The 13175-nt window shown below is 46.2% G+C and overlaps 1 protein-coding gene and 1 long non-coding RNA gene across 2 annotated transcripts; one reads left to right on the top strand and one right to left on the bottom strand.

Annotated features, from left to right (window-relative positions):
- Positions 1–8: 8 nt before the first annotated feature.
- Positions 9–12012, top strand: SENP2 (SUMO specific peptidase 2). The gene is made up of 17 exons (XM_072344613.1): positions 9–167; positions 3277–3335; positions 4015–4136; positions 4947–5016; positions 5216–5294; positions 5482–5626; positions 6161–6261; positions 7329–7426; positions 8425–8467; positions 8828–8888; positions 9020–9160; positions 9393–9524; positions 9823–10026; positions 10168–10247; positions 10548–10632; positions 10898–10993; positions 11224–12012. The coding sequence occupies exons 1-17, from the start codon at positions 19–21 to the stop codon at positions 11284–11286; spliced, it is 1728 nt and encodes a 575-aa protein (XP_072200714.1). The 5' UTR covers positions 9–18; the 3' UTR covers positions 11287–12012.
- LOC140256253 (uncharacterized) lies at positions 4165–7960 on the bottom strand. The gene is made up of 3 exons (XR_011904671.1): positions 7927–7960; positions 4686–4764; positions 4165–4593 (listed from the first exon to the last, which is right to left on the bottom strand). It is a non-coding gene; the product is annotated as an uncharacterized lncRNA (long non-coding RNA).
- Positions 12013–13175: the final 1163 nt, after the last annotated feature.

Here is a 13175-nt window from a genome sequence, read left to right as displayed (position 1 = left end):
GGCTCTCGGTCGCGCGAGATGTACGCACTTCCGCCGGCGGCGGCCGGGCCGTGCGCGCCCCCATGTTCGCCTATGTACCAATGGCTGCTGGCGGCCGTCGGCAGCCTCTTCGCCGCCGCGCGCCGCTCCGCGCCAACCCCGGCCCCGCGCAAGCGGCCCGTCCGCAGGTCAGCGCTCCGCCGCGTGTCCCTCCGCGCTGCGTCCGGCCTTCAGGCGTCAGGGGGTGCCGGGCCGACAGAGGGTTCCGCTCCTCGGCCCCCGGTGTGGGGCTGTAGGGCCGGCCCCGCCGCGCTGCGCGGTCCGGGCTGCACGGCCGCAGGGCTCTCGGCTTCCCCTCCTAAGGGAGATGCTCCGGGCCCTGAACGTCCCTGCCGGCCTCCGCTGGGCTCTGCAGCACTTCCCTGTCTGTCTGAACTGGGCGCGGCGCTCCAGATGTGGCCTCACCGGGAAGAACCTCCCTCGGCCGCTGTGCTGTGCTGTGCTGTGTTATGCTATGCACCCCGCGGTCCCATAGGCCTTCTTGGCCACAAGGACACACTGCCGGCCACCAGGACACCCAAGTCCTTCTCTAAAGAGTGAACTGGGACGTGGGAAGTTTCATACAAAAATGAGGGGGAAAAAAAAGCTCCTGTGAGGGTGTCAGAGCCGTGCTGTGGGCTGCCCAGGGAGGTGGTGCGGTTTCCCTTGGAGATACTCAAAATCCTGGGCTCTTTTCTACCATAGGGAACCTGCTTTAATAGGTGGTTGGACTGGATGATCTCCAAAGGGGCCTCCCAGCTTCTACAACTCAGTGCAAAGTGAAAGGAAAGGCAGTACTTTGGATGGCACGCAGCAGAGCCATCCCTGCCCCATCCCTCTTCCTATAGGGAGAGCAGCGTGGGCTGCTTGCCACACTCAGCTTTGCTGGGAGATCACTGCAAATGAGGGAAGCAAAGCAGGGTGGAACTGCTGAAGTGGCTTCAACAGCTGAGCTGTTGGAAATAAGGTCTGAAATGCTGCTTGTCTCTAAAATGACAAAGGTGTTCTCAGCTCCCTGTCTGAGGCTCCACAAGAAAATCACAGCATCATAGAATGGCCTGGGTTGAAAAGGACCACAGTGATCATCTAGTTTTAACCGTCTTCTATGTGCAGGGTCGCCAACCAGCAGGCCAGGCTGCCCAGAGCCACATCCAGCCTGGCCTTGAATGCCTGCAGGGATGGGGCATCCACAGCCTCAGTTCTCCATGAGTGCTGTGCAATCAAAATGTAGGTGAATGGGACAGCGTGCCCAGCTGAAGTGTTGGGTGCAGGGATGTCCTGAGCACGCCCCATTCCCAATCTGAAGTGGCAGAGCATGGGGTGAAGTTACACACAAGTTCCCTTTTATGTTATGCCTGCTGCTTGGGCAGAAAGGTTGTCTCCCACAACAGAAAGAGGAAAAAATATGGATATCAGCGGTGAAAGTAATGGGGAAAGCGGGTAAAAACGAGCTGCTCTTAAACTCTGCGTTACACCAACATGTGAATTTCAGAGGAAAAGTCCGATTTTTACAGCTTCAAATGGTCAACTATCACACAGTGCCCCCAGCAGTGCTGCAGGAGGAGGTTTGGATGAGGAGAGCGGCCCGCACGCGGGTGTGTGTATATAGAAATAGTGGGGTTTTGTGACACCTTGCTTACACCCCCCCCCGCCCCCCACCCTTGCTGTTGGGGGGGAATAGAATGTTAGGCTGTTGCCACGGTATCGCAGGGGTAGTTGAGCCCATCTCGGTGTGCAGGGCAGACGCACATCTGCCTCCTGCAGCGCTTTTTTCCACCTTTTTGTGCCTACTGCTCAACAACCTCGGCTTTTACTTCACCCGGAGCCTTAGAGGAGCCCCTGCTACAGGGGCACCGCTTCAACTCCTCGCGAGTTGCGCGTTCCAGCTACAGACTCGTAGCTGAGCTTTTTTTTCCTCTCGCTCTTATCCGGAGTGAGAAAACTTGGAGACATTGAAGGTTTTTATAGCCTTTTTCTGAGTCGTTGACAGCGAACTAATCCGGCCATGCCCCCAAAACAACCCAAACCACCCAAGCATCCGACTAAGTGTAAACGGAAAAAACGACATTCTAACAGGTACCGGGTGCTGGGCTGGAGCTGGGGGAGGGAGGCACTTCTCTTTCTAAGCTGCTGGTGGTAACATAGACGGGGCTTTAACCTGCTCTTAGCCCTGGGTGCAGCCTTGGGGAGGGCGCGTGGTGCTGCGTCCGGGCAGCAGGTTCAAGCCGGGAGCCTTCTGCTGAAGGCCTGCCAATGCAAGGCAGCTGTTGCTAGAAAAATGGATGGGAAGATACAAGCGGTGTTGTTTTCTTCTTAATTTAGTCTGCTGGAATATTAAATACGTTGAGTAAGAGCACTTTTGTCCGGAATTATTTGTGTTTACCATGTATTCCTTGGTATTTTCTGCCTGACGTTAATAGCGCTGTAATGACCGATGTCCTCTGTGTTACATCAAATATAGAGTTAAGAAGTTGTTTTTTGTCTTCCTGATGTGGAGGGATGTCTGTCCAGAGGGGGGGGAGATGGGCAGGGCTTGGATGTGTAACAGTTAGAACTGGTTTTGATCACAGAAGGACCAAAGAGTCCCCGCTATGCAGGGACGGGGGGCAGGACAGAAACATCACATTGCATTTATGGAAACTAATAGGGAAAAAAAATAAACATATAGAAACGAACTGTTCCTAACGTTAACAAATAGATTTCTAGACTTTATCTTTGTGCCGACTGATGCAGCACTTCAGCTACCACTTAGTAAGGAGGGGTGCAGCTGAGAGCGATTGCAGTGAGTGGTTTGCAAGCACTGATTGAGCAGTGAGTTATTTACGTGGGTGTACACACGTTGCTTTCCCATCTTATATTTCCTGTCCTACTTAGGCTTTTTTTTCCCCCTCTGCAGCTCATTGTAGTGAACTCACACGGCTTAGTAATCACTGGCGTATTTCTTTCCTTCAGGAAAGAGGCAGGCCTGTGTATTAATTAAGAGTTTTTGGTTGCTTGTAACAGATAGAAAGTATAGATTGAATGTTGGAGAAAGGGGCCTAATGAGTTTTTAGTGGGTAAATTAATTTTCCTATGCGTGCTCTGCTGGATGGGAGACATCAATGGGAGATGCTGCCACCTGTTTCTGTCCAGGCTGATCCTAGAGGTGCTTGGAGAGCTCTGGGATAGGATTAGTTTGGGTCCTGTGCAGGGAAATGAGTCTCTTAGAAACTCACCTGCAGTTCCTAAATGCTGATCTGTGTGTTTTTTTCCCTGCAGTGTTCAGCCACCTCCGCAAGAAGATCCTGACCAGGCTCTACCCAAAAGGAGAAGACCAGGTACTGCGCATTACAGATGTAATTCATACACCTGATTATTGGGTTTTTTTAGGTTTCATGTACCTTATAAAACTGGCTTCTGTTCTTCAGCATAAAGACTGAAGTTCTGAGCCATTTCTCTTCATTGTGACCATCTGTGTAGCCAATGGCCTGAGGCAGCATTGTGTCATGTGCTGTGGCAGGAAGGTGCACTTTTACTGCCAGCAGGAGATGTCCCACATCTCTCCAGCCATAAGCCCATCCACATCAGCACAGGGAGCTCCGTACATCAAAGCTGTGTGCTCCCTCCTGTATTCATGGTGTTTCACATCTGCCAGTTGAAAATAGCTGTGGATCATAAAGAAAGCACCTTTAAAGTGATAGCAGGCAGAGGAATAAAATGGGACATAGGAGCGATTGCAGCTACGCTGCTCTGCTGCCTCATTGCTCACTGCATGGATCACAGCTTGAGAGCAAAGTTTCCCTTTTTCAGTCAGATGAAGAGGGAGAAATGGATGCTTTTTATGTTGTGGGACATTTCCTAGCACAGATTTTATGGGGAGACACGGAGCTTTGTAGGCCATCCATGGCTCCCCTAATTTAATGCTGAACTGTTAGCATGCTGTTCTGGTATCACTTAATCTCTGTTTACCTTTTCAGTCACGTTCTTACATGAGCTGTCATATCTTTTTTTTTTAAGACTTAGAGCCTCCAGGAGAAGCCAGCTCTTCTGCTGAGGTGAACTTGCCATCCAGGGCACCAGATGATCACTGGCAAATTTCAGACAACAGCATAACTTCAACCACAACCTTGGGAGAAGAGGTTAGCAAGGATTTTGACAGTAGGCCATTGTGATGCATTGTAAGAGACAAAAGGAAGGAGCTTCTCTGCATAATGAAGCCTGTACAGCAGCAGTAGGTTCTTCTTTGCTATTTGTAGCAGGCAGCTCCTGTTGGCTGGGTTTGCCTTTTCAAGTTTGCACACTGTGCTCTTGTAATTAAGGAGCTCAATCTTTGCTGTCTTCCAGATACTTTATAGTCATTCATATCTATAGTCTTACTGTGTATACAGGTTGTTTCTAAAGCTAGTAGGTAAGGGATCGATGTGCATCACCTTGCAAGAAAAACTGCCTAGTTGCTGTGGCTAAAGGCCTCTTTGCTAAGTTAAGCCACCAGACCACAAGAGGATGCCTATAAGACTTTGATTCTGTGAAAATAACCAATGTTGTTCTTCTCTGTAGTTTGGTTCAAAGCTGCAGCGTTATTGTTCTTATAGCCCACTGGTAAAAGAGAAGAATAAGAAACTGCTATGCTCTGTTTGTTCTTGAGAGAGTTTCTCATAAGGAACTTAATTGTTAGGACCCAAACTCACATTTCAGTGTGGTTAGGAGCTGACTGAGGACAACTCAAGGTTAGACTCGGGTTGTTTTAATCACTGCACACATGAGCTCCTGTATTAAAAGAAATGTATTTGTCAGAGATCCTGCAAATATTTGCACTCTGCTGCAATCTGAACTGGCATATCATGATCCCTGAGTCCTAATAGAGAGTGCCTACATTTCAGGAACATTATGTTTGCTTGTATTTGCATTCAAGTTATACTCACAGCAATGCTTCTGTGTTTCTATTCAAGCCTCCAGCTGCTCCATATAACCCTGCATCTGAAATACCAACAAGCCCTGTGCTGGAAAAGCTGCAAATTGGTAAGACTGACATCAGGTCACTAACTCATTTCTTTCTCACCCATCCTTGTGTACCACATGACCCAACTTCAGGCCTACATACAGATTATTGCAGGCACAGTATGTAATATCTAGGAATATTGCACATGAGCTCTGTTTCTGTTTCACTGGTGAAGCTCTTTACTGTAAACTCATTAAACTTTGGTTTCCTTTGTTACAGATAATATGCCTTTTGAAAGCGATGCTCACTTTGATAGGGTTACACTGGCCCTTCCTCCTGTGGCAGCTCCACATCTGAGGTAAGAAAATCCTTCAATTCCTTTGACTTTCTGTAAAGGCTTAACACCTTTCACATTCATTCTTGAACTTACTGGCTATTGCCAAACACGTGGATCATTGTCCACATAATAATAGTTATCCAAATTAATCACAGGTGCTTATTTGAATGTTTTCTTGATGCTGTTTTGCCTTTGTTATTTATTTTAGCTCAAACAGGAATGGCAAATACTACTCCAAACCTACTGCAGATGACACTTTAACACCAAGGCCACCCATTAAGGAGCACAATGAGCCAAAACCTTCTACTTCAGGGATAGGCAAAACAGGGAGGCCTTGGCGCACTGTTGAGGAGGTACGTGGCTGAGAAAGGCTTTTTGAAGTCAAACCATTCACTAATTACAGCTATGAAAACACCAAGAGGTCCTTCCCTGCCCTTCCAATGTCTGAAGCAGCTATTAGAAAACACATAATAAACCTAGATTTCCTGGGAAAAAAGTCTCAGACTGAAGTAGTGGGGAAGCAGGCTGTGGCAAGCAGTGAGGTATGATTAAGATATCCTGGGGACTCATAGCACGCAGTCATTATGTGTACTGACAGGAATGCATGTTAGCCTGAATTATTATGCAAGAGGTGCAGACCGCAGCTGCAGATAAGAGGCCCACATTTGAGGAAATGGTTGCAAAAGACATTTTGAGAGTTACAGTGGGGCACAAATCCTTCCCACGGGGGAATAACACAAACCAAACGTGTAGGAATTCCTGGTAAAATGAGCTTCTTTAGAGAGCAACCTGTGCAGGCTGCGCTAAATCCAGACGACAAGCATTTGCTTCATATGCAATGATTCTGATCTGTTCTGTTTGTTCTTTTTCCCCCTCTGTTCTGCTAGGATGTTCAGAGAGAAGAAAAAGAGAAATACAAGCAACTCTTGAAACTACTGAAGGACAAATATGCTAAATACCGCCCTATTCCAAAGCCGACAAGCTGCAAGTAATTAATTATAGGAAGAAATGAATATAAACTTTGTTGTACATGGGGAAGCAGAGGGGAAAAAAAATGCAACTCTTGCACTCTCAGGGCTCCTGCCAGTGTCCTAGGGCAGGTCTTGGCATAAACTGAGTTTTAAAAGCCCAGTAGACTAAAAGGAAGAAATCTCAGTCTTCCATACAGAACTCCTGTTCTGAATGCAACCTACAAGAGGGAACTTGTGTATAAATCTGATTCATGAGTAGCAGTGATGTGGGTTTGATATCTCTGTTGCTGTGTAAATGATTGCACAAAGTTAACCACACCAGGAAAAACACAAAAAGAATAGCTGTTATCTCAGTGGAATAGCTACACCCCAAAGCTTTGTACGAGGGGCCTAATTAGAAAATACTGATGCCAAAATGGTGCTGAAATAGCAGCGTGCCTTTCTGCACAGTAAGATAGTAGGAAACGCCATGTGAACGCTGTGAAATGTGGATTGTTAGCAGAGCTTAGAAAAAAATCCCAGTCTCTGCTTTACCTCACAGCTAAAAGACATGGAAACACAGGGCTTCAGATCAGAATAGCACGAATAGCATATCATGCTTAAACATTCTGGTGCATGAAAATGACATTTTGGGTGACTTTAGGTGTACCAGCATTAGCATTTTAGGTTGGATCAATATACTGCTTTTGGCATCTGATCTTCCAATCATTGGTTATTGTGGTTTGGCTCATATCTCAGAGCAGCCCTGAAGGATATGAAGGAGATTCATCTCAGAGAATGCTAAACCAGAGGTTGTTCCTGCAGACTGCACCTAATGCACTCCAGCTGCAGATGAGTGTGTAGTCCAGGGAGAGCAGATCTGAACCAAAATGCCCCCAGAAATGCACATTGTGCGGACAATGTATTCACAGTGACAGCATCAGCTTCAATAAATAGACTGAAAAGGGTTGGTCAGGGACTGTGACAAAGAATGCTGCCTTGTCCTAGAGAACACAGACTGCGTGCGGATTGGTATGCACCAATAATATACTGTACAGATAGAAATTCTGATTCTTGTTGTTTTTTTTTTCCTGCTGCACAAAAGTGTTCAAGCTTACTCCAAAGAACCATTCATTGCTGCAAGATACCTGGAAGAACAAAAATGTGCAGGGGATGCACCTCCACTTGTGACACTACAAACCGGTGAGTGTCCCCTGCTTTCTAGCTGCTTTGTTTTATAGCTAGGCTTACAAATAGAGTATTTAAGTCCTGAAGGTATATTTTGTGCTATGCCAGACTTGCTATAGCTTACATTGGCTCTTAAAACAAAATGAGCTGTCTCTGGAAAGAAAAGGGAGAGCAAAACCAGAGGTAGTTGTTATCTAAAGTGCCTTTGTAAGTGAAAAGCTTTGTTTAAAGTTGTACCTCCATGCCAGTACTGTACCAGAGATGTTCTTAACTGCAGAAGTAACAGGAGGACACACTGATGCACGTGTGCCATTTAGGTTACCTCACTTAGAGTTGGGAGGATGCATTACTGCCTGACCCCTTTTTACATGACCACATCCATGATACCACAGCTTCAACACTAAGCCAGCTGTTACAATCTGAAAGATTAACACAGCAGAAAGGCAATACAGAAATGAAATAGCAAAAGGGACTAGCATGAAATGAGATGGCGTTACAAAAGAAAAAGCACTCACCTGTCTCTGAAGATGTAGGCTCATAAGGGAGGAATCTCCAACCAGAGATCCTTCCCCAGCGACAGTCAGCCCTTAAGTGGGGTCTAAGAGAGGTGCAGCCAGACTCCACCCCTTCAATTGCCTTCAGCTGTGCTCCCAGGGCTGACCAGGTCCTTTGCCCAGGTGCTCAATCAGTGGTTCCCATACACCAGCAAATTGCTTTTTTCCTGGATTAGCACAGCACTTTGCTTTATAACAAGTTAGTTTCTCTTGTAGATCATCTTCTCTGCTAAGCTGAAGAATGTAACTACTGAAAGTGACTTTAGATCCTGGCCTGCAGAGCTCATACACTTTCACATAATATCTAGGAGGCCTTTTTGACAGAGTTTAAACTTTATAACCTTGTAGTCATTATTAGCAGGGTTGTTGGGTTGGTTTTTTTTTTGTCTTTTCCATCATAATGAGACTCTTGCCTGATCTTCATTAACTGTTGACTTCTTGTATGCTTTTTTTGTGCAGAAGACAGCAGCTCACGCCAGTCTCTGGAAAACGATGAGACCAGGTAGAGTCTGGGTTCCCCTTTGGTTTTGTTCTGTGTGTTCAGCAGTGCCCAGAAAGAGAACAGTCATACTCATCTCAATGATGTGGCATGGGAGTAATTAGCTTGTGGCTCTGGAGTTACTTGCAAGACAGCTGCGTCTCTCATTTCTTCTTTATGAACCATCTGAGCAGCAGCAGTATGAGTGCAGGTGGCTCTGTGTTGTTGAAGGAAGCTCAGGTCTGGTTGCAGTAAGCACAGCCAGTGAGAGAGATTTTTGTGTAGCTGATCTATGATAATGCATTCCTTAACCAGAAGATGGATACGTAAGAATTATGCAGAATGGTATTACTATAGCCTGCTTCTCTCTGTTTCCTTTTGCAGTTACTACACACCAGCAGGAAAGGAAGACAAGAAAGGACAGGAGAAACGAGCCAGCACAGGGGTAAGCTTGTTATTCAGATGTATGGATGCATATTCAAAATACACTTCCAGTTTTATACATGAGCAAGACTTTGCATTATCCCCTAGCAAATCTGCTTGCTAGCTTGGCTTCTTTTTGTCTAACTGAGACAGTTTGGAGATGAAAACTCAGAGGAGGCCTCCTTTGAATTGCACCTGGCGCCTGTTCTGTCCAGAAAACCATCTGTCCATGATGTGGAAGAAAAGAAATTCCCAGGACCTGAGAAAAGAGAAATCTTTCCTCCGCTCACAGAGGTACCACCATTGTCAGACTGTTGTTCAAATTAGAAAGCTGTAAAACATCCACAGGTAGCTCCATTTTTTTGCAGACGATTCTTGAGCCTATTCTGCAGTGTGAGGAGCTTGCATTCACCACTCATTGTAGTCTTATTGTTCAAGCCTTCATTTAGCAGACCTTGTTTTGACTGAGAGCTGCCCACAGGTTGGTGTGCTCACAGGTCCTTTCCCATTTGATTGCTTGCTTTAGGCCATGGAGAGAGAGATCATGGCTGCGCTGGGCGAAGGTAAATCGGACGAGATCATGAGCAGTGCCTTCAAACTCAGGATCACCCGTGAGGACATCCAGACACTGAATGACCTTCGCTGGCTAAATGATGAGGTAAAACTAGCTGTGGCACCATGATGTTCCTGTTGTGTATGTCTTTTAAAATGTCCTCACTGCGTACAGGTGTCTGAGTGCAGTTATTTGAGGACCCTCACTGCAGAACTTAGAAACATCTGTCCAGTCTTATTTTAGGTATATAAAGGCTGGTTGTTTCTAGAAGCTCCTGTATTTCTTGGGTTAGTCTAGAAGTTAGTCTTCTGGAAGCATTGCTTCTTTAGTTTTGTGCTTTTCGGTTTTCATTTTGGTGAGCAGTGTCTTATTTTACATCTCATGTTTGCTTTTTACCATGCAGGTCATTAATTTCTACATGAATCTTCTGGTGGAAAGAGGCAAAAATGATGACTATCCAACAGTCTTTGCTTTTAGTACTTTCTTCTATCCCAAGCTTCTTTCCGAAGGCTACAGAGCAGTGAGAAGATGGACCAGAAACATGAATCTGTTCAACCAGGACATCATTTTGGTTCCTATTCACTTGAGATCACACTGGACACTGGTGGTGAGTCATGCTGGATTTCTTTTTTATTTCAATTGAAGAATTAAGCTGGTAGAAAGAAAGCAAGCAAGAAATGTCAACCAGCTTCTGTTCTGTTTGCTGCATGGGTTTGTGCGGTGTCTCATGGTTACTTTCCATTAACAGGTTGTCGATGTCAGAAAGAAAACCATCACATACTTTGACTCGTTTGGAAAGAAAGGAACCAAGATTTGTGAAACTATATTGTAAGTAACTGTTTGCTCAGTGCTTTTACACCATGTATCTGTAGCACAACTGGAAGCATTTGCTTTGTTTGTAGTTAGGGAACAGAAACCGTTCTCACATCACCCCCTCCATGCGCGATACATGTCTGGGTTCCCAGTATGTGCATGTACAAAGCGTCACCATGAAGTGTATGCAGACCTATGGCACTAAAGATCCGCTGATATTTCATTGTCCAGCCATTTGGCTTCCTTGGTTTTTTCTCTTTTTTTTGTTGGCCTAAAGTACAGAGGTGAAGAGTTGTTTTGTTTTGTTTTAAACAGCCAATACCTGCAAGAAGAAAGCTGGGAGAAACAAAAAGTGAAGCTGTCGTCTTCGGAGTGGACTCTTCACAGCATGGAGTCCCATGTATGTGAGCACTACCGGGATCTGAAATGTGAACCCGTAACTCCTCATCACAAAGGCCTTAATGCTTTCTTACTAAGTCTAAGCTTCAAAGAGCATCTCATTCCTGTCAGGTAGCATCTCAGGCTGCAAATGGATTAGGAAGCCAGGCTGAGATGGGCTGTGCGTGTCGGTTCACAAGTCAATGTGGTGGTGGTGGGTGGTGCTGCCTCCAAGTCGCTTTTCTTTTAAGATGGAAAAAATTCTCCACCTTCTTTCCATTCCTTAGGAAATCCCCCAGCAATCCAATGGAAGTGACTGCGGAGTTTTTATGTGCAAATACGCAGATTACGTCTCCAGGGACAAACCATTCACCTTCACCGAGGTGAGCCAAAGTCAGAGCTTGTTTTAAGCTGTTGTTAATAGTCATATAAACGTGGTTTTGTCGTGTTTCATCCATGCAGCACCAAGGGGGGGTGAGACACAGCAGACCACGTTGTACTCACGGTGGCTGCGTTGATGGTGCTTAAAACGAACTTGATGTGAAAGAACACGATACGTGTTTTCTGTCAATCCCTGCTATCGCATTTAATGGGTTTGTTCTTTTCTTTTCAGAAAAACATGCCTTACTTCCGCAAGAGGATGGTGTGGGAAATCATCCACCAGCAGCTGCTGTGAGACGTGAAGCGTCAAGAGAGTAACACTGCGGATCACCTCGCAGCCACTAACTCCTATTTTATCATCTTACTTACTTTTGCGACGCCTTATTGAACAGGCAGCAGCCACTTAAAAATGTTCTTCTTTTAAGCTATAAAGTATTGGTTAACTGTTTTTTTTTTCCTCAATTTCGGAGACAGTGCCTCTCTTTGAAATGATGCGCCTTGAGTGAAAGTCTTGAGAGTTGGCTGGGACTTCACCAGGGGAGGAGTGGTTTGAGAAGAAATGGTGTGAACTTCTGTCGTTGGGATGGAGGGCTCTCATCTCACAGCACACGTGGCCACATTGATGGACAAGTGGGACTCTGAATGGTGGTAACAGTCGTGGTAGCCAATCTGATCTCCCCCAAGGACAATGTGTTTAGCTGCTGTTTCTTCAAGGAGAGTTTTCTTCTGTTTCTGGAATATCTATGATCTACTTGATTCCTATAACTGGATTTGTGATGACCATAGAAAGGAAAAAAAAAAGTCTTTACAGTCGTTTTGATTTGTAACAAATCTGTAGTGAAAGCCCCCGTAGTTGGGGTGGTTTTGTTTTTGTTTGTTTTGTCTGCAGGGAATTACCTAATGTGAAAAGAGAAGTATTTATTTTGTGTCTTTATTAAAGTAAATATGTAATTTATATAAAAGAGCTTTACTGGAAAGAAATTGTACCTGGTGATGAAATAGAGTGGAGTTTTTCTTTCTTAAAAGATTTGATGTATCGGAGTGGTTTTTGCTTGCTTATGTGAGGAAGGAGTCTCTAGTTAGGGTGAGTATCAGAGCATGGAAGCCTCTCAGCAATGCTTGTGAAATCCTGAAGGGGCAGTGAGAACGTCTTATTAAGTCCAGTTGGTTTTGGTCTGTTGTTTGTATCCTGCTGAGCTCGTGCTTTTTAACTGGAGTAAGTTTGGGGGTCTTTGAGTTCCCTGTGTACTATTGCAGAGGGGAGGCTGTTGCGCTGCCTGTTGGAATGGTGCTATTAAGAACCATGTCAGATGGTGGCTGGGAGGCGGTTCCTGACCAGTGACAAGGAGTTCCCTCAGCTCTGGGGTGAAGATGCTGATGTTTGGGGATGTCCCCTCTGTGCTCGAGTGAAATGATCTGCTTTCAGGCTGCTGCTTGCCAATGGGGCTGCTTTCCTAGGGGAGTGGATTTATCTGTGCTGTGGCCAGGAGCTGGATCAGTCTTTGCCTCTAAACTGATTAGCTTAATCCATCACAAATCAGAGGAGGTTCCCTGAAGAGGCAACTATTACAAAGGCAATCTGTTGTGGTTTGTCCTTACATGAGATACTTAATCTTCTGTGGATTCCCTGAGGATGTGAGGGATTTCAGCTGTTGATTACTGTTAGTAGCTGACTGCTTGAAGCATCCTTTTCCAGTTTGCCTGTGGACTGTTGCCCTTATGTCCCTGTTAAGATGCTCTAAGAACGTCCTCTGGTGGGAAATCATCTCTTATATCTTCTGTGCTGCCTTGAGAGCGTGCCTGGGGTCTGTGATGCAGTGTGAGTCACACCAAGAGCTCCCTGGGTGAGGAGGGGGGAGGGAGAGGGGGCTGCTCTCATCCTGCCACGAGCTCTGCTGATGCGGTCAGCTGTGACGTGATGCAGTCCTTACAGGCAGGGAGGACCTCGGGAGGGCTCAGCCCATGCGTCAGGATCAAACCCGTCACCGAGGTTAGTGTGGGTGATCCGTGGGGGTGGGAGAGGTCACGGCTGACTACGGGCCAGCTGGGGGCCAGGGGACAGACCTGGGGATTGCTGCTGCAACACGAAGATGGAGGCTGCTTCTACAGAGCACGTGGGCACGAGCACCATGCTTTGGTGTTAGGAGCTGCTGGTGATGGGTGCACCAGAGGAAGGAGCCCGGT

Source organism: Excalfactoria chinensis, chromosome 9, assembly GCF_039878825.1.
Source record: "Excalfactoria chinensis isolate bCotChi1 chromosome 9, bCotChi1.hap2, whole genome shotgun sequence".
NCBI classification, from domain to species: domain Eukaryota; kingdom Metazoa; phylum Chordata; class Aves; order Galliformes; family Phasianidae; genus Excalfactoria; species Excalfactoria chinensis.
This window is presented reverse-complemented; position numbering and strand designations above follow the sequence as displayed.